Genomic DNA, 22437 nt, shown 5'->3' on the forward strand with positions numbered 1-22437 from the left:
TCTCACAGCTAGCTTCCTTCCACCAGCTAACATATCTTTTCATAGCATCCACTTTAACTTTGTTCACCTTCATCTACCATCTTCTCGTCTCTTACCTCTATCTCTGCAATCATCTTCTAATTACTCCTCGAGACATAGCCCGTAAGCCCCTAGTTAGCCTAGCTCCTCCTGCCTCTAATTCTGAGCTTCGGCCCCGGCCTCAGCTCTTTTTGGGGGGATTTCATTCTCTATCAGTAATATCACTCCATAGTATCATTATTTCACCTCTACTGGCCTTCACCCATCAGCATTCCACCTTCTCTTGCCCCGCTGTGTCCCCGCTCACCCATAGTGATCACTCTTCTCCCAGCGGCACTTCTCCCTATGCCTCGAACCATTCCCAGCTGTCCTTCAGCCATCTGCCTCTCTCCTCTAATGCCTCGCTGCGCTTCCAGCTTGCTTCTTTTTCTAACCAGCTGCCCCTCATCCCTTGTCCTGTTCCTTCCTCTGCTGGTCCCTTCCATGTCTTCGTTACCTCCTAAGCCCTGCCGCTACCAGCTGGCTTCTTTTTCTAGCCAGCTGCCCCGTATCCTTTTCCCCGCTCCATCTCCTCTATTCAATGCGTCCCTTTATCTTAAGCCCTGCTCCCTCTATCCTATACCCTGCTTTAGTTAATGCTGGCGTTTTTTAACCAGCATCCCCCATCATATGCCCTGCTCCCTCTATCCTACACCCCTCTGTAGTTAATGCTGGCGTTTTTCAACCAGCATCCCCTGTCTTATGCCCTGCTCCCCTCATCCTACAACCCTCTTTAGTTAATGCTGGCGTTTTTTAAACCAGCATCCCCTCTTCTAAGCCCTGCTTCTATCCCTTCATTCTCACCCCACGCATTCCCCGCCGGCTTTCCTATCATCATGCCCTGCCGTGTCCTCTGCCAACTATCGCCAGCCCACGTCCATCCCACTAGTCCCGCAGCATTTCCAGCCGGCTCATCCTCCAGCACCCCTATGCCCTGCGTTCTGCTACCCCATGCCCCGTTGTGTCCTCAGCCGGCCGTCACCTCCCAACATCCCTTCCTCCCTTGTCCTGCCGTATCCCCAGCCGGCTCTCACACCACGTCCCTATGCCCTGTGTTTTGTGTATTCTACCGCCTCTTGCCCTGCAGCATTCCCAGCTGGTCTTCACTTCCCGTCCTACTCTCCCTCTCCTTTAACTGTCATGTCACGTCCTTTACGTTATTAACTCGGTAGCCAAAGTCAGCGCAACTTCTTTCCCCCTTTTACTTTCTGCCTTATATTCACGGCCTCGGCCCCGGCCTCGGCCTCTTTTTGGGGGATGGCGTTCCTAACAGCATCGGGGATGCTCATCTGAAGCCTATCGCTAACGCTGTGATAACCGTTATCCCCAGCCGGGGCCCGAGCGCCAAAGACTTTAAATTCTGTTTGTCAATAAACTCTTCTAATTGTCTTCTCATCTCCGTCTGAGTCTCTCCAGATTGAAATGAAGCCTAGGCGCAAATTCAAACTGGAAGACTCTTTTATCCCCACCGGGACCCGTTAATTGAAGCGACCTGCCCACAATCGTCGACCTATCAACGCTGGACCAAACCACGTCACGTCCAATCACCGACCAAGTCCCAGCTGATAAGGACCTTCATCCATGGTGTCCTTCGCTCTCCAGCCGAGCTCAACCCACCACCACCCCTTCTCCTCCATTCGCCCGGTCCTGAGGCCCGCACCCTTCTTCAACCTCCACCACCAGTGCCGGGCCCCGGGGGATGGCGTTCCTAACAGCATCGGGGATGCTCATCTGAAGCCTATCGCTAACGCTGCGATAACCGTTATCCCCAGCCGGGGCCCGAGCGCCAAAGACTTTAAATTCTGTTTGTCAATAAACTCTTCTAATTGTCTTCTCATCTCTGTCTGAGTCTCTCCAGATTGAAGTAAAATCACAATAAAATCCATAAAATCTTGTGACTGGATAAAAAGTACAAAGGCTACAAAGACTTTTCAGCCAGCAACCACAAAAACCTAATCTCCATAGGAGATGGAAAAACATTATTATCCCTTCAAAATAAGAACTTCATTCAGTCACTAGAGCAGGTTACTCCTGTGAGTTTACTTCTTTTGAAAGTGGCTATAAACTCACAATTGTATTATGTGCACCAGTTGGAAATAATCCAAGAAATATCAGTAAAGAATAAATTGATATTGTCAAAAGACAAATAGATGCTAACAGACTGACATATTATCCTATTATGTAAATCAGTTCAGTGCTTTCAGATTTAAAATATCTCTATCAGACTCTTCTGATTTTAAATTTCACACTCTGGAGTAATCAAGGTATGCTGGCAGTTTGCTTGCTGGATTTTTGTCTGCTTGTGAAAGCTTAAACAGAAATTTCCCAGATGACTTTCATAAAGCTTAGCAAACACAACAAGTATCCATGGAGGTGTAGTTTTGGTTATCTTCCATTCACAGCAGGTCAAAGTACTTAGTGTTGGTGTCCTTCAATCTTATCCACTCTAACAGATCCACATCATATCTCCACTAAGCATCTAGTTTGATGTCACTTACTTCAGAAATCTGCCCTCTGTACTTAAAACTGATGTCTTGTTCATTTTTTGGTTATATCTTGTGATGTTTACCATTGTCTAGACACTACTAGACAATGGTTCTATACATTTTGGAAATATAAATGAAAATATATTTCCAAATGTATTTGGAAATATTTGGAAAAATTGGAAAATTTGCATGGTTCATTCTTTAAAACTGCCAGCACATGAAAAAGTTGTTGTGATACACCAGTGGGAGATAAGTCAGTTGGCCTTTTCTGGCTAATGGGATGAAAGTATCATTAAAGGAGGGATGTTATGTATTTTCCAAGCACATAGTACCATTTTACAGTACAATAAAGTAACTATGTTATCTTGAGGTGTTATGAAAAGGCTGTATAAATCAAAAACAACTTAAAAGAATGTTGACTTTGCATCATAATGCCTTGAAATTGGCCTCTGTCTCTTTAATAACCTTCAACACTCCACTTCAGTACATCATCACAACAATTCTGCTCCATTGATACGGTTTACAACTGATCGCAGAGGAGTCTGTTCAGTTTGTAGGAGCTTATTGCTGCTGCTGTTATGTTGCGTGTGGGAGAGGTGCTGTGGGGAAGGAGCTCAGATGGGGACTCCACTAAATCTCAAAAAAATAATGTACATTTTGAGTACCTTGAGATTTGGTAAACTTTGGGTTGATTCAGCACCTAAAGTGTTTTACTGAAATAGATGACTGGCAACAATGAGTGCTTTCAAGACTTTCACTTAAGACTTTAATTGGACCTAGACATTGTTAAGGAAATATGGATATTGTTGAGTGTTTAATATGGCTAATCTCATGACATGTGCGTTTAAGAGATAAACATTCCTATTTGGACAAATGTTAAGCAGAGATAAACATTCTCCTGGCAAGGCTGTAACTTAGAGCAGCCATAAAATACTATGCTCTTGAAAGGCTTTAAATTAGCAGGCCATAAAGAACATCTTCCCCTGCCTAGAGGTCGGAGGTTGGGGGGTTTCCCAGGGGCTCTGAGCTGCATCTGGAGTTGATCACATATTTCGAATTTTGGAAACATCTATGTTTAATTTCGGATACACCTTTTAAATATTGTTCGTGATAAGGCAAAGATTCAAATCTTGGGAGATGCGGAGTCCAAAGGAGTAAAATAGGTTTTGTGAAATTAACTTATAACTTTAACAACTAAAATGACTCTTGAGTTTTGTCATTAAAACTTAGGGGAAGGTTTACGTTTTTCCAAGGTGGCTCTCTGATTGGTTGAACAACGGAACGCCTTCGTTGCATAAATTAAAATACGGAAACACCTCTTTGTATAAGATGACGTGTAAAGAGAAAGAGAGAGAGTTTTTTCCATCTTTTCTCCACGTGGGCGCCTTTGTCTGTCTGTGTGTTTCGTGTTTGTCTTTGTCTGTTGTTATTTTGTGATAAAATGCATATCTCTGTATCTCTGCAGCTTTGTTAACTGATGCATGTGTGGTTTTGTATGAATTAAACTCTGTGATCTGTGACGTCAACACGCCTTGTTTAGTTTGTTTTACAGCTGGCCGCTGCTCGCCGAGAAGAACCCGGCTGTGTTAAGGAAGAGACGAGCCAAACGTTTTGTTCAAAGTTTTAATAAATAATTCTTCCTTAATAACATACAAGTATGGATAAAACATATTCAAAATAGATTCTTTTTTCCAACGCTCCTGCATGCTAGGGTAGTTTTGTGTTGGAAAAAATATTGCCAAGGAGAAATGGCATGCCGTCTGCAAGCAGATCATTTGCCAGAGAGTGTTTAGTTATAAAAATAATCTGACCATTAAATTCAATAAATGTATAATTTCCAATCGGTCATATATTGAACTGTAGTCTGTGGAAGTTTTCTTCACCGCCACAGAGTATTCCAGTTAACCTGATGGCAGCTCTTGTAGAAGAATTAAGAATGTAAATCAAGATTATAATCAGTTAACATGTGTTAATTAGCACTTTTTATAGACTTTGGTCATCAAGCTGAAATGAAGCAAGACAGAACAGATTATTGGGTTTCCACCTTAGGAGGCAGAAATTATTTTATATGGTCCAAAAGCTTCACTGAGCATTTTGCTTCGGAGCATCAGTCAGCAATCAAGTGTTGCTGGTGTGGGTTGCTTAGTCGAGAGTACACCAAAAGTGTTGTATTTTCTAAAGTGCAGCATATACGGCCACCGTCTGTTACCCTTTATAGCCACATTCAGATACCTTCAAACACCATCTGTTACCCCTCATAGCCACATTCAGATACCTTCAAACACCATCTGTTACCCCTTATAGCCACATTCAGATACCTTCAAACACCAATGTGACAGCAGGTGGAAATGTCATTTTGATCAACACTGATGGTCTTTTTAAGACAACTATGCAGCAAGAAGTTTTCCCCCCTGGATCTGTCTACTGTTTTTTGGTAAGCTGCCTGAAAAACATCTTTTGCTACGCCTCAGGAAGTTCTGCTGCTGTGCGGAGGACCACTAACTGGATCAAGAATGCTCTGTGAAACTGAGGAAGGGTTTAACACTCATAGCTGCTGATCTGAATCTGCACAGAAAAAATAAAAAAGGACTTTAACTGTTAGGGACAAGAGAATAGCTAAATCAGTGTTGCTCAAATCCAGTCCACAGGGACCATTGCCCTGACCGTTTCTGTTCCAGAACACCTGATTTAAATGATTGCATGACCTCCTCTGCAAACCATCAAAGGCTGCAGATGCGTGCTAATCACCCACTAATTCAGGTCAGCTGTGGGGAAACACCTAAAACATGCAGGGCTGTGGTCTCTGAGGATGAACATTGATAAATACTGATATAAGTGAAGAAACTGATATTTTAGTGTTCACAGGAATGGCTGAAACAGTTAATTTGAGCTGCTTTTGATATTACAATATGGTACCTGTGTTAGAGAATTAAACCAGACCATTTCCAATTGTTGCTGAGCAAATACTGCATCATTTTCTAACAGTTACATTTGTTCATTCTATGATTTTAAATTTCATGGGTCAGTGGTTTGTTGGTATAGAAGGGCCAACTGTATTACATGTGCAGGTAAAACATATTATTTTGATGATTTACACACAGGCTAAAGTTTTTAAGCCGTTATTTTAATTATGATGATTTCCTGCTAATATCTAATGAAAACACTACATTTAATTTCTTAGAAGATTAGAAGGTTATGTTTTCAATAAAAAAGAAATGGGGACTTAAGGAAAAGTATGTTTAATTCTTGCTTAAAAGCTATTTTCAAAATATACTTTTAATCTGGAAAACACATCTCATCGGAATGCATTTTTGAATTTATTAAGATGTACCTGTAACCATGCTACACCATTCCTTTGAATTTGGTTTTGCTATGTAGTAAGAGGCATACTTTTATAAGATTACTGCTATCAGCAAAAACTCTTTCCCTAAAAGTTGACTTTGTCACCACCAATGCTTGTGTAAATGATGTGTGACAAAGCAACATCTACATAAATGGTAAGACCTAAACTTTCCCAGCGTAGCATTGCCCAAAGCATCATTTTCAAGCATACTGTGTATGCTTGAAAAATAAACTGTTAGCTAGTTCACATCCCATAGGCCAGTGGTTCATCCCATAGGACTTGGGGGGTGGGGGGAAGCGATATGGATGAATGAAAAAAACCCAAAACAAACAGTTACACAAAAGTTTTTCACTGCAATGATGGTTTGTAGTGTGTTTTGTTGCAACCTGAAGTGTGAAATAAACTTCAGTGGAGTTTGAAAACAAAATATGTGTATAGGTTTATGTCTGTTTGAATGATGTGTGTGCCCAGTTGGTTCTATTTTCTTTTTGGGGGGATTTTATTGTAATCCATAGGGGGGGCAGAAAATCTTTGGGAACCACTGCCATAGGCAATGCATTTTTCATCAAACTGGTGAAAGTGCAGACCCAAATCACAATGTTAGATGAACAATAAAAACAGACTCACAGAAAAACGAGCGAACGAAGTCCAAAGAACGTCTCATGCGTCAAACTGCTGAGTGGGTTATGATCCAACATCCTGGCAGGAAAAATGATTTCATCATTAGTACCCAGTTATTTGAATGTGGTCTTGTGTGTTTCAACATTTTGCAAAGAACACATATAATTAACTTTGTACAAATTAAAAAAAATAATGCCTTAATCTAAAACGACATATGGACTATAATGCCTTTAGTAAAAGCTGTCTATGAATTGTTCTGGAGCTAATCTGAAAACGTTGATATATATGTCATATCAATAGAAAAGTTTGGTTCTCTGTAAATCTTTAATTAAAGACAGTTGTCCACTTCTGCTAGTCAACCGATTTTTCTCCTTTCGATTTGGAGCAGCACTCAACTGCGGCTAATTGAGTTGTTTCAAACTGAACAATGCAGCCGTACAATGTATGTAGGAATACCACACACATTCATGTGAACACTAGAACAAAACACAATGTACTTCATCATCCTCATTTACTCTCAAGGGACCAGTGCAGTTTAATCTAGGTTGTAGGAACATCTCTCTCTTGGGAAAAAAAAAGAAAAAAGAAAAAAAAAATCAAGAAATCAAAAAGACTACTTGTGCAACTACAGATAAACAAGTTAGCAATATTACATCTCAGAGTTTTAAGAGCATCTTAAATCACAAGGAAATCACAAATGCAAATGATTGTTTAAAATCATAAAAACGATTCACAAATATTGACATTACATAACACTTACACTCTAAAATGGGCCCCCACAAATGCCATAATACAGTTTATTTTTCAAGCATACACAGTTCCAGTCAGAGGTTTACATTGGCTCATTATCTGCATGAATGTAATTTATTTTGGGCATAAATTATTTATTTGAACTGCTGGTGGAATGAGTATGTAAATATATAACTTCACTCTTGCTGATATTTGTTCAAATCTTCCTGAGAAAATTGCAGAGAAACCATAAATTCTTTTGAAGAAGGTTTTTATTTTTCAGTTTCAGTCCATGCCGATGTTTGCTTTAGTGTGTACAGTGGCTGCACGTCCCAGGATCCTTCAATTTATGATAGGGATGAACCTTGGTAATCCCTAGGTTGTTGTTGTTAATCACTAAAGCCACTATCTTCGCATTTTAGAGTAGCAGCTCAGGTCAGAGGGGTTGAATCTGGACACAAATAGATGTTCCCAAGAGACTGATGCAAGGCACATGTTAAAACATGTTTTGGTCTAAATATCCTCTAATATTAACCTTCTGGTGCAGAATCTCCAAAGCTTCAACCCTTGTCTTATTTAACATTAATGCCTGTGCAAAAAGTAGTTTCCATGCTAGCAAACCCCTCAGTTTAGTTTGATTATTTATGATCAAGAGGATGGGCATACTGTATTTTATATATATATAATTTTTTTAATCATTGCTTGTGATGATCATAAGTTTCTCAAACCTCAAAGGAAAATTGAGCTAAATGTAGTTGTGAAAATTATATATCACTATCATGCACCATTTTGTTTTCAACTACAACATAAACCCTATTAAAACATATTCACAAAAATACAAAACCTACTGTTTTTCCAAGTTTGTATGTATTTTTTAAGTTGATATCTCTGTTCAATGAATGTACTGAATGGACTGTTTGTTTTTTGTTGTGGTTTCAGTTTGTCCCCTTAAAAAGAATGTTTCATATGAAATCATATCAATGAGTGGATGTAAACTTGAGTGTATTTATTATGTAAAATAGATATGCGATACTCACAGCCATTCTAACCGACTCAGATCCTTGAACACGCCAGGACTGAGGGAGGATATTAAGTTGTTGCTGAGAAACCTGAGAGGAGTAGGAAACACAGACTTAGAGGTTAGATCAGACAAAGATTAAATGATCAAATATTGTGAGGAATTGTCAGCAAGCCTAAATCTCAAAATAGCATTAGTGTAATGACTTGTTGAATATGGCTTTGTGTTCTAGATGGTCTTTGGTTTATGAGAACTGATGTTCCTGCTTAAGTTGATCTGAACTCTAGCTATTCTCCTGTTTTACTACAGAGTAGCCATAATCATGATTCTGAAAAAGGGTCACAGTTCAAACAGGCTTGCAGTCCTTATTTGGGTAAAATAACTAGAGTTGAAATGTGCTTGCTTCCTCATGAGAGCTCAAGTTTCTACTTAATAAAACCTACGAAATTGCCATTACATTTACTTAAGATATTTATCTCTATATCTACACTACATAGTCAAAAGTATTGGGACGCTTGCATTTAAGTTCACATGAATTTGAATGACATCATACTCTGAATACTTTGGTTATATTAAAGAGTTGGCCCACAAATTTTCATCTCCAGTAGCTGAAATACAGCTGAGAAGTCAGTAATTTAGAAATATGTTAATGGGAGTATTTGGCTATCTTCCCAGATCATTTTTAGGCCAGGCATTGATGATGCACTTGAAGGTGTTATATTGGTTAAGTTCAAGGTTCTGTACAAGCCAAAGAAGTTCCTATGCATCATTCTTTCTTGCTGATGTCCTTATGGGACTTTGCTTAGCGCACATAATTGAAAAGGAAGGGACTATGTCCAAATAATTCTCACATGATCAAAACCAGGAAATCACTCAAAATGAATTTGTACGCCACAGAATTAGGAGTAGTTTACTAGAACTAAGGGGCAAGTACAACCCCCAAATAAAAACTGTGCACCACACACTGTCCTCCACCAAACTTTACTCTTACAGTTCAGTCAGGCAAGTCAATTTCTTCTGCCAACAACCCAACCCAGTCCCGTCCACAGAATGACAGGCAAAAGTGTGATTCATTACACCAGAGAACGTCTCCACTGCTCAAAGGTCTTGTGGAAGTGTCCTTTACACCTGTTTATCCAAATCTTTGCATTGCACTTGGTAATGTAACACCTCCATTAGTCTGTGCATCTGGATTGTGGTTAAATGGCAGTGGAAGATTCACTGCCTTAGGTAATTGATGTTCCCGTTTCACCTTCCTCCACATTTGAAAGTGTATTTCAATTAATTTGATCATTAAGTAAGCCACATTGACAGATTCAATGAAAGTGTACAACATTCAGCAGATCAACAGCATGGAGAATTTTCATAACTTTTCCATTAATATTGCAGCAATAACCGGAAAATAACATTGCTTAATTTCTTACAACACGACACAATAAAGACACCCTGTCAGTAATAATTAAGATTCACTCAATTAGGCATTAGTGCACGAAACTGAAAGTGAATATGACGGCTTGACCCAATTCTGATCTCAGCATTCATAGACTATTCATAACAAGTGACCCACATGCTTCTAAGATGTAATAAAACCTGATATTCCATAAAATCCCCTTGATTTCCTCATGCGCAGACATTTGCAATATGTATTTTTGAGACCACCAGCCGTAAATTTAAATGATTCTCCTGTCCCATGAACCTCTTTACACACTGGTCTGGAGCTCATTTAAAACGCCACACGAAACCGACTCTGCAGAAAGTGAGCTCCTAAAAATGACCCATTCATTCGCAACTGCTTGTGAAAACAGTTAGAGTTTAGATTTATAACTTGAGCCTGACCCAAAATGTATCTGTTCATACAATAAATAACTATCTGCTGCTTCACTGAAAAAGGTTTACTTAACAGACGTCCCACTAATTTGGAAATTATAAGATAAGCATATTAAGCATAATGTAAAAAGATTCATATAGCTGTTCTGGGTAGATTAATAGCATTTGATAAAGTGACCAAGATACTTACAGCTTTTTAAGACTGTACAGTCCACTGAAGGCATGTTTTGATATGAACTGGAGGCTGTTGTTCTGTAGAAATCTGAGAACAGAGAACATAAATTTTCTGAAACTACAGTTAAGCAATGTTTACTGTGTATGAAACGAATTTCGTAAAACATCAAATATCTGATACATAAAAAAATGAAACACTACTCCTTCAATAAACTTTAGAAACATGTCATTTTCTATAAATTCAAACCATAACCAGTATGGGGTGTTTTTATGTCCACCAAAAGAATACACTGAAACTTTGTGTGTTTTGTTTTGTCTGGCTACTTTAGAGCCACAAAGTTGCTCACAGCTGAGAATGTTTGCATCCATATAATCACTGCTATCAGCAGTCCTACCAAAAAACAAATTAATCTTACAAAATACAGAGAATAGAAAGTGTACAGAAACAATAATAGTGGTGGACTACTGCATCCACTTGTCGTAGACTAACTATTAAAGTATATAAATCCTGATCAACAGTGATTGATTATGCATCCCAGTATCACACTCTAACTGATGTAATAGCATCAACCTATCATGAGTTTTTATGTGCTGCAGAATGTTATGTGATGAAATCTAGTCCACCAGAGGCTGTGTAGTTAAAAATAGATACATGTTCTCCTGAATCCATTTATGACAACGGGAAAGATAAAGAAATGGTAATAAAATCTTTCCAAGAAACAATTTAACTGCATTTCACTTCAGAACACAGAGTTACACGGCAGCCTCAGTGCAGACAGGCCTTGTCCATATGAAGTATGGACAAGGCATGGACAAGAAGTCCATATGACTTCTTGTCCATGAAGTCATATGGACAAGACCTGTCTGGGGAACTTTATTTGACAAATCAGACAGCATATATTCCCCACAGACAGACATTCAGTGAGTTGATCTTCCACAAAATTCCCTTAAGTTTGGCCCCAAATATGACATGCATATTGACAAAACAAGAAAACTGGAAGAAGTAGGGTTATATTTTCCTAATTATGCTAAAAAATGCCCTGATCCACACTCGGCTGGAATAACCTATGTACAACTCAAACTCAGAGACAAAAAATATGTGAATGTGGAGTTTACCTACATGGTGGTACAAGTTTGCAGGTGTTTATTTTTGGGTGAAGTTAAAAAAAACCCATATTTCCTGGGGAAAAGAACGGACGTTCTAGGACAATAAGTTTAATTATGAAGTAGATGATGCCTTTGTAATGTTGAATTCATCAGAAATTAAGTTGCATTACCTGGTTCATGTTATTAAGGGTTTGCCTAATTGAACCTTTGGTTTTCAATCTATTATTTCTTCTTGTAATCAAAACAAATTTCACACAATAAAGGTGTCCACTTGTGGAGGTATTTTTAGGAAAAAAGTTTGAGGACTGAAGCACAAAATACATATTTTATCTTCATTTTTAAAACCTCACTTTTTATGAAGACCCTTTAAGATTCACAGAAACATAAAAAGAGACATGTCTACTGGTTTTGTAGAGAAAGGTAAAAGGGAGTTAATTTGGACAGCAACAAGTTAACATTTCTGTGTGACGTTAGGACAAGTTGAACTCCAAACGTTTTGAAAATTCTGTCTGAAAATGCTAAACACCAAATGTTCAGAGCACTGATTTAGTTGTAGTAATAGTTGAATGTCTAAATAGATTCAAGATGTTTATGGCATCTGTTTAGATTAGGTTTTAATGACAGGCATTAAATAGCTTTTATTGGAAAAGTGGCGAGGAGAAAAGGCTCACAGATGCCTACATTTTGGATATTAAAAATCCTAATTTTCAACTCAATTTTGCTGAACTGTTTTGAACTCTCTTAGGGTATGTTAATGTTCCTTTTCTGTAACAGATTAGAAACAAATGCAAAGGCCCTGAACATGTTGATACAAATTTAAGAGAGCAATGAACTAAAATTCTTCTTTGTTGGGAATATGGGCCTTTAAATTGGCTTTTTTATTATTCTTGGCACTTCCAGACTTCTCTGGACCAATCAGGCCACAGTCTCTGTTTTTAAAGCATTATCCTATGACGTTCCTAACGTTCAAATCCTCAAGTAATTTTGAAGCATGGGGACAAGTGTTAAGTATTAACATAAACAGAACACTATAACATTTATAGCCTTAGGTAATTTGCAATGCACATCTGCAGACAGGCCTTTAACAATATAAAACAATTAAAAGATCATAAAACAAAATGTCATACATATCATAAATCCTAAAATAAATTTAAAGCAGACCACAATGAAACAAGAGTCATCATGGGGTGACTGTTAGCCAGAACTACAAACCTGGTCTTCTTTAAGACACTCCTTCAGTCTTAATCTAAAAATGCACCTGTCTGGAATCAGTTTCAAGTCTGCAAGTAAGGAATTTCACATAAGAATAACTTACACAGAAAAAGCTGTTTGACCAAAAGAGGTTTTGCAAAAAGGTACCTTACAATTGTTTGATGTACCATGAGTTAAACAAACATTTGAAAATTAATGATACATTACAATATTCAACAAAGTTGTCAAAGTTCAACATTTTCAGAAAAGAGCAACATTTAAGCAGGTAATAAACATACTTTTCAATAAACCCACATTTCAGTTTTAAAAATGTTTTATTATTGGACTGATGTAATAACTGTGAAATAATTTCCCTGCTGGGATGAATAAAGTAATTATATACTATTCTATTCTATGTAATATTCTAATCTTAAATGTCAGGTTTTCATTAGCTGTAATAATGTAACTAACATAATTGAAGGATGAAAAATGTCAGTGTGTAAATAAACTGTATAATGTGTTGTACTTAGTGTTTTAAGTTACTAAAATTAGTAATCTTTTAAAGAATAGTCAAATTCATTGAATATGACTTTAGACCTTTTTGCCTTTAAAGTTTTGTGAACTCCAAGGTATTTTTTCCACTTTTTTATACAAAACCAGTTACTTCAAATAATAAATAGATTACAGTTGGACCTGAAAAGTAAATAAGGGAAGTAGATGATCTGTATTTTTCCTTTTTCATATATTTTTAATAAAATAGCTTGTAGCAACAAGCATGTTTCCACAGTGTGACCCTAAGTCATTACCCTGTGAAAAGGGAGCAGCATGTCTACCAGTCCTTATCATTTTGTACACCTCAATCTTCCAGTTCAATCATAGTCTGCAGAAATACTCAGACAACTTTCCAGTTGTTGGGTGAACCAGAGGTAGACAAAAGGCAGAGTTTAGAGAGTTGGTGGTCAGCTTTGTGCGGAAACAATCAAATCATCTTGAATGTGCTGAAAATAATGGAGGTGACTTCTGCTCAGGGTCCACATAAACAACAGACTGGACTGCAAACAAAACAGTGAAGCAGTCTACAAGAGTGAAAGGACTTGCATTTCAATCAGACTGAAATTGAGAACCTGTTTTTAACTCAGAAGAGGTTTTTAAAAATCTGCTAATCTCTCATAATTAAAGTGTGCAGGATGCGTCTCAAAGGAGTAGTCACTATACACACGCAGCAGCATGTGCGCGTCCAAACTTACAACAGGTGAACAATCAACAATCCTGTGTAGTTGTAATCATTTTAATCCGTTTCTCGGAACATGAGCACTGAAAAATATTTTAGTAAATAATTAAAAAAGGCTTTCATCTCAGCATTGCTCTCTCTCTTTCCGCTTCACAGCGGAGAATGTGAAATCTGTGCTTTCATTAAAGAGGTTTTCCCACCAGGTTTGGTTTATTCTACCAATAAACTTATGTAAACTCTGAAAAACACAGCTGCTGTTCATTTGGTGCCTGGATTTCGATGTTGTGTTTGCAAACAAAAGTACCGACTCCCGTTGCATATTTGCACATGAACAGAAAACTATTGTTTGGTGGGAGATTGGGGTGGCGAGCTGGTTGAGTACTCCAAAAAAACTGCCTTGTTTCCTCCAAGGAAAGCACAGGTTATAATAAGTTTCAAACTAATTTCACCGGCTGAGTCTTGAAGGTCACTCTTATTTGAACTTCCGCCGCACAAAGAAACAAACGAACTTCCTTCTCCAAACAGATACACAGAGAAACACAGACAGATACTGCCTTGTTTCGGAAACAAAATCACCACTAGCCACACACAAATTACCTTGCAGCACAATGTATTCTAGAGGAACATTTCAAATGGACATGCAGAGGTAGGATACCCGAGTCAAAATGTTACGCAACATAAAATATTGAAATAAAAATATGAACACAACCACAATCTCATAGACTGACAAATTCATTCCTTCCAAAAAGTTCATACACAACTACTTTAAAAATATTGTTATTTTCCATTTAACAGTTGACAGGTCCCCATGTGTTCTTGTATAGAAAACCTTTTCTCAAATGTTTGGTATAAGTCATTTTGACTTAGCATTTTGTTTAATACAAATGGTTACAGTTATTTTCATTGCAATAATTAGGTAAAAGAAATGCTATATCAATGTGTGTGTGTGTGTGGGTGGGAGAATCTCTCTTTCTTTGAGGTGTTCCCATTTCTTCAAGGTCTGCGGCAGAATATATTTCTGATTATCTAATGGTATCTCGAAATGGGACCTCTTATTAAAACATTGCATTTTAATTTTGAAATAGGTAATGTAAGGCATGAAAAGTATGAACTGGATTTCCATCTGAATGTATCCATTCAGACAGAATATGTCCGGAACAATTTATGGAAGTTGGAAACACGCGACTAAAAGCAGAAGTTCAGGATTCAGTTATAATTCCAACTGAATATTGAGTTTGGAGTGATTTTACTGATGTACAAGAATGTTACCAACACAAAACAATGTAATATACTACATGAGTGATTTTGTAAACAAAAACAACAAAAAACAACATCTATTTCCGATGTACAATGTAAAATGACTGAAACAAATGACTGACTTGTTTTCTACTCATCAGAAAGGCTTAACACCCTCCTTCATAAAAATTCCACCCATATGTTCAGAGTACTCCCGACCCCATTAGGGACAAGGGTGCACAGAAAATGGATGGATGGATGGATGTTCAGAGTAATTTGAAATGTTCTGCTCTCTGTATTAGAGCTTTTTATGTGTCACAGTTCTTCCCTGCTAAACTCATTTGGCCCAGGCTCCTTCAGTATTAATGCAGAGTCGAAAAGAATTGCCTCAGAAAACTTTGCTAGGATGTGGAAATGTGACTTTTTAAGCCTAACACATAAAACGCTGTAATTAAAATCAGCCATCAACATCTGTGTGGCCAGTTTGCAGACAAATATAGTTGTGCAAAGACATGTCTATAAAATTACACACAAATGCTCAACAACAAAAAAATCAGTATCTTTATTATACAATAAATTCTACTTTAAAATTTTATTTGAGCTGTTCAGAAAAATACCTACAAAACATTTAAAATTATTTGAATTTTGAAACTGCAGCACTCATATAGCTGTAACATGGAGGTGCATTTTTTAAAACAGATTGATTTAATTTTAGTTTGAAACCTAAAGCCATTTTTTTTAAGACCAAATGAATCTTTGTTCATTGCGTCACATCTTACATTATAGTTTTACCATTATAGCTTTACTTAATCCTGACACATTTTCCATTACCGTCTTTATGGTGTACCTTCATTTACATTTAAGTTTCCATTAAAAAAAGGCCAAGATTTGAACACTGATCCATTAAACCAACAAGTAGAACGTGTTTGTAAGGAACGGAAGCAGCATGCATAAAATTACTCACAATCTCTCCAGTGCAGAGTATTCAGAGAAAACAAAGTCGGGCAGAATTTGGATCTTGTTGCTCCTCAGTGACCTGTAATAAAAGCCAAATAATGTCAGAATAACACTAAACACATTAGGCATGATGAAACACCTACAGTACAACGAGTTGGAAAAAAGGTAAAATGACTAAAGCATTGTGAGCTATGAATAACCACACAAACAACCCCTGCGTTTTTATTCAGAATGGTTTTTAAGCATTTTCTTTGATTATGAAAGGGGAAGAACCGTCAACTGGAGCTCTAGAGCACTTAAAAATTTTAAGATGTCTACTGTCTGAGAAATTAAATAATTTAAGGACAGGCGCATTATACTTTCAGAGCAAAATCTTCTGCAGTCTCAAACACAGAGGGATGGCTAAGGCCAAACTTTTTGAAAGAATCTAAATGTCAGCAAACGATCATTTCCAGTTATCAGAAAAGTGGGTGATTATCGAAACAAATTTGACTTTAAGTTTGTTTGATCAAAATTTCCACCATCAGCAACAACAAAAGCCCTGCAAATATACATTAAGTTATGTACAATGAATATAACAGTTTATCTCGTTGAGGTCAATTAATCTGCAATGTTTTTAAAAAATCCCAAATTACGCAAATAATGCTAGAAAATAAGGGTATTTCCTTACAAAAACACCTTTTTTTTTTGCTTGTCAAGCTAAAATATATCATATAAAATTTCTAAAATTTCAAAAACATGATTGATTTTTATTGTGCTCTTAGCCAAAGAGAATGTAAGAAAAGAGATAAAGCTTACAGACATTCTTTCTAGCCTTGGATGAACCAAGACAAAAGAAAACTCAGTTAATTTAAACGCTGATAAAACAAAAAAACTAAAGGAAGATACTTTCTTGGAAGGTGACTAATGAAGCACAAACTGCAGAGAGAATATTTTAATGTTGAGGACCCATTTAAGTGTTTTGTTGGTGCTAAGAGACTATAAACATTCATGATTCGGTGATTCAGCTTCACAATCTAGGATTAAATCACATCAAGTACTCACCAAGACAACAGCATTTACCAGTATATGGTAAATGCTGTTTGCTGTTTATCTTGTTCTGCTACTGTCTAGCCCAGAACACCCTCGTAAATTAGATTTGTAATCTCCAATTAGATTTTTACCCTGGATAAATAAAAGTAAAACCATTCCAATTAATAAAAATGACCCATTGTTATCTGCTGGGAAACAAAATGCTACTAAATCGTGTAGAGCCTTTGTCCAGGACAGGATATTAGTTACAAACTGAAACAAACTAAGGTGACCAAATGAAAAAAATGAGAGGCTTAGTTACTAACATCCACCTAACATTCATTCTCTCTCTTTGGAAGAGTGTTCTGTTCTAACTATAATCAATTTTTCTTACTTTTTAAACGTCGGCTTAAAAGACTTGATAATAAAAGACTATATACCATATATTCTTGCACAAATTGTGATGTAAAATGGGTTAGAGTTGGTGAAATCTATGATTTCTTTTTCCCATAAATGTTACTTATTGAAAATTCCTCCAATGTTTTTTAAGTTGTATGTAAATCTGGATTGAGGTCATGCAGTGCTGAATCCTCAGTGCACTTCTTCACGAGAGCTACAGTACATCTACATGTGGCACATGAGAAGGCTGGAATCAAACCATCAACTTTCCAGTTGCAAGATGATTACTCTTCCGCCTGAATAATGTTCAATCACATGAGATTATTTTTGAATGTATGGTAATGTATTGTGACAAACTGCACATACATTAGTCAAAATAGCCCTGCAGAACAGTTATGTTACTCTATACTATCCCTGCTGCTAGTATTTTGTTGTAAATATATTGAGATGCAGTAATTAACAAGTTTATCGGATTATTTTACATGATTGCAATGTTTTTAATGAACTTTTGAGTTAAATTCAAACAGCTCTCCTACCAGCAGTCTGCTGTCATCTTAATAACACACTGTACTGTTCTGAAATTCACTGGTTTACTTAGTAACATGCTCTGAAACTGACTCAAGAGTGCTCATTGTGAATTTAGGGATAAAACACTGGCGATCATGTTTTCAGCACTCTGTTGTGGCTTTAATTACATACAGAGTTTTAAGGTAATTCTTTTGGCAGAATAACGAACTGTGAAGTTGATCACAGAAGTGTTACTGTGTAATTGGTCTGTTTATTTACATTATGATCTTTTACAGAGTTGCCTTCTGGCACATTTACAATAAAATTCAATAATGTGCCCTTTATCTGTCAAATAATCTAATAAATAATATTTACATCTCATTACAGAATAAAATGTTAATTCAGTTGCAGAGGGTCATGTTGGAGCTCATCGCTTGTCTATCTCTGGCTCTGTTGCTTTTTAATGGCCTTGTGAAAAAATAAAAAGTAAGTGGCAAGAAGTTTCAGTGCTTAAAATTACTCTAAATGTAACCTGGAGAGTCAGACTGAGAGTGGGGCACTGAATGGGAAATAACAACCCTTTAATAGTGATTGGCACGATGTGGGAAGTAGTAGGCCAGTCTAAGACTCATCCATCCATTTTCTATGCCGAGGCTTTGCTATCTCCAGCATCCAACGGATGAGACACTGGGGAAACAATACTGGAGGTCACCAGTTTATCACACAACAGACAACCTTGCACAGAAACACACCAAAGGGCCATTCAAAGTGACTGCACAAAGAGAACAAGCAAACTCTAAGCAGACATGTATGAGCTGTGATTTGCAACTATACCAGGACTTTTGCCACCGTACTTCCCTCACACATTCTCTAAAATTTCAAACGTTTACCACTAAATGTTTTGTAGATTCTTTCTGGATCACTTTTTCAAGCATTTCAGATAAAAATTACAATTTGTAAAACATTCTTAGCTAATTTGTAATAAGGGTTGGGGAGTAACAAGTAAAATGTAACAGTATTATTTAATGTAATTGCAAAGTAAAAGCTACCACAATTCATTACAGTTGCTAATGACAATATTATGCATCATATCTGTTAGGGGGGAAAATATTGCATCTCCATTTTTATTCATTTTCATTTTTTTGTGAAAACTATTAACAAATATAGTTAATGCAAATGAAATAATGGAAACATATTTTTTCCTCATTGTTTGAATTTAAATCAGACAAGACTTCTTGTTTCTTGTTTTAAGTCATTACCAAAATAATTTCTATTTGCTAGATGCCTAAATAATGAGTGTAAGTATGTGTCAAAGATTTTTTTTTTTACTCTTGTTCAAATCACATGTTTATACAGATGGATTATTATCTCTTTAAGCGGTGAGCTCCACAAGTCTGGCTCCTCCTTGGGGACAATTTCCAGATGGTGGAAGATGCCATATTCATCTGTTCAATTATTAACAAAAATAGACAGAGTGGTAAGTAAACTTTATAAAGCACATTTTACAGACCAGAAACCATACAGTGCATTACGCAACATGAAATAACCCCCCCCACAAAAGATGAAATAAAAATAAAACAGCATATATGTGACATAGAACAATATAAAACAAATTGGTCAGCTTCTTATGGTCTGATGAAACTAGTTGAACTAGTTTCATTCCTAAAAATGAAAATTTTTAGGAAAAAGAGGAACACCATCCCCTGCTACCAAATACTGTGGAAGTGTATGTAAACTTCTGACTTTGATTTGATTTTAAAGTAACATGCCCAACACTGCTAGCAACGTCGATGTGATTAGTTTTGAAGAAGTTCAAATGTAAACACCTTAAAATAAGGAACATAGACTGACAGCAGAGGGACTTTTGTAATAATAATGGATTTTACAAAATAGCTGGGAGGCACAGTCTCAAGAGAAAGACACAAATGAATGAGACTGGAAATGTTAGTCCCATGACTGATAAGAGAGGGTAAATCGGACATGGTAGAAGACGGATGGTCCAGTATGTGGCCCAGACTAAAGGAGAGAAATAAGACGCTTTTAGGGAGTTCACTATACCAGCAAGCTGGGCTTAAAATTGTCTGTGCTCAACTAAAAAGCAAGTAATAATTTTGACAATATCCTCTTTTTACATATTATTCAAATTCAAGCTGTATAAATTTGAATACTTATTGGATTTGATTATGTCAGCTCATGTGTAGTTGTGAAATGAGGGAAGCTGTAGCACAAGTGGAACAATCTATATCAAGGTGTTTATGACAACTTCTGTTTCTCAGGAAAAATACTCTGAAAGATTATTGGGTTTGGTCCGTGTAACCTCTATGATCTTGGTCCGTTAGAAATGTATAAAAACAACTCTGTGGACTTTGAAGTGATTTTTGACTCATACATGCTCTAATCAAAGCTAATTTTTTCATCTGAAGTTACTTGCACAACTAAAGCAGCCAACATAAATTCATTTGTTTCAGACTTTGAGAGAGCTATCCTCCCCTTCAAATCATCTTGGTGACTATAGTCTTTATTCAGCAGACAGAAAACTCTGCAGCATTGATACTAACTGGCACATGCAAGCAAGACCACATATTCCCCATAACAGCATCCTTACACTGGCTGCCAGACAGATTTGAAATTAATTTTAAAATCCTCTATGACTGATCCTAAATTGTGGAACAAATTGCCTCTTCACATCAGGTCATCTCCAACATTGGACATTTTCAAAACCTATTTGAAAACTCACTTTTTCCTTGACTGATAATAGGAATAAATTCTTACTGGTGAAACTGTATCATTTCATTCTCAAGTAAAATAGGATAAAAGTATGAGCCTGGAGGGGCGGCGGGAGGTTATGTAAAATTGACTTTTTTGAGCTTCACATGATGCATGGAGTGTTGCTTTGATTCTTTCATCCATATTTCATATATTATGTCTCCGCTGGCAGCCATTATTATTCATTTATTTTTTTTCTCCCTTCCACGGGGTCTTTTTGTGGGCTCTAGTGTCCCTTATATGAAAGTAGGCTGTACTGTAAGGGGGAAGGAGAAGGAGGAAGACATGCAGCAAAAGAGGACTCAAGGCCTCCAAACGTGGGTCGCGCTATCCTCTATGCCATCACAGCACGCCTTGGCAGCCATTATTAATTAATAGCTAACTAGTTATTAAATTAGTTAGCTATTGAACCAACAAGTTTAAGCAACTTAAACTTTTCAATTTAAAAATGCTTGCTCATACAAAACACCGCCCATTTTCACAAAGCTTGTTTTTGGAACTTCCCCCTCACAGAGCACCCCTCCCTCACCCAATCCCCACTCAGCTCCTCTAGACTAGTGGCAGCAGCAATTAGCAAACACCTGGTGAAATCTGCTGAGCTTATTATACAAACTACTTCTCAGTCCAACACTCATAAGAATGGTTTTAAGTGGCATTATGGAAAGGTATTGTTGTGATGATGTACTGAAGGCAGACTGTCGGAAAGGGAAGGAGCTTCTGAAAGCGACAGAGGCCAATTTTAAGACATCAAATTGCAAAGTCAAATTTCGTTTAAGTCATGTTTGGTATGTAGCAGTGTTGTAATACTCGAGACCGGTCTCCAGTGACTTACCAATTACGTGTTTCTGTTACTCCCCCATCTCCTCCCAGACTTTCACTCGCACGCGGCGCTCCAAGACATGCGCAGTGGTTTTCTTTGAGAGGCAGAAGATGTCTGTCTAATCGTCAATAATAGAATTGTGCTGCATAAATCATAAGAAATCCATTGGCGACAGCTGATTCAGCAGCGCTTTGCTTTCACAGACGGTGGGGACTACGTCTAACTTTTTTCGTCACTCAGAAAAGAAGCTCAAAGATAGGCTAGCTCCGTTGTCGTAATGTTAGCAAAGCTAGCTGCACGGAGACACATTAGCATTTGTGATGAAAAAAAGTCACTCACTATGCTGAATTATTGTGCGGAGGTTGTTGACTAACGTGTTGCATGTATGAGAAAACGCTGTGTCCAAAAGTCTGCAATATAGTGAGGTGACATTCACGAACGATCCGAGTCTTCTGAACTTCTCTTTACTAAGAAAATACGACTGGAGCCTCACTGAGAGCCGTTCTTTGTACTTGTAATGCATTGCGTACACTGCAGTAGCTATTATTTTATTTAATTATAAACATTGCTATTTATTTAATTAGCAAATAAATAAAACACAAGAACAAAAGAGCACGCAGAGCATGTGCATTGATCTTTGATTGTTTTTGTTCAAAGTGGCCGCTGTAATGTCTGTCATGATGGCATTGCCTGGCTTCATGCAGTGGGAGAGAGGGTCAGAACAGTCATGGTGAGCGCCTTGTGCCTGGTCACTTCTTGCTTGTTGCTCTTTGGTCAGTGTTCATAGTTGAGAGTTGTTTACCATCAGGGCATTGCTTCTGTTGCTATGTTTAATGGTGCAGACAGTGGTGATTTCTGACATGAATGATATGGGCAAATGCCCAGAGCATTATCTTTTTAGATAAGCAGAACAAAGAGTTGATCTGCTTTTAATATTGGTTACATTTATTTCAGCTC

General features: G+C 37.3%; 1 protein-coding gene across 1 annotated transcript in view; it reads right to left on the reverse strand.

Moving 5' to 3' along the window:
• rxfp2a (relaxin family peptide receptor 2a) overlaps nucleotides 1–22437 on the reverse strand; it is a 96611-nt gene that overhangs the window by 31899 nt on the left and 42275 nt on the right. The window contains exons 5-8 of the mRNA XM_028032060.1: nucleotides 15985–16056; nucleotides 10272–10343; nucleotides 8274–8345; nucleotides 6514–6585 (exon numbers count right to left, since the gene is read on the reverse strand). Of these exons, the coding sequence (XP_027887861.1) occupies nucleotides 6514–6585; nucleotides 8274–8345; nucleotides 10272–10343; nucleotides 15985–16056 (288 nt within the window). The remainder of the gene's footprint in view (nucleotides 1–6513; nucleotides 6586–8273; nucleotides 8346–10271; nucleotides 10344–15984; nucleotides 16057–22437) is intronic.

The sequence above is a fragment of the Xiphophorus couchianus genome, chromosome 11 (genome assembly GCF_001444195.1).
Source record: "Xiphophorus couchianus chromosome 11, X_couchianus-1.0, whole genome shotgun sequence".
Lineage (NCBI taxonomy): Eukaryota > Metazoa > Chordata > Actinopteri > Cyprinodontiformes > Poeciliidae > Xiphophorus > Xiphophorus couchianus.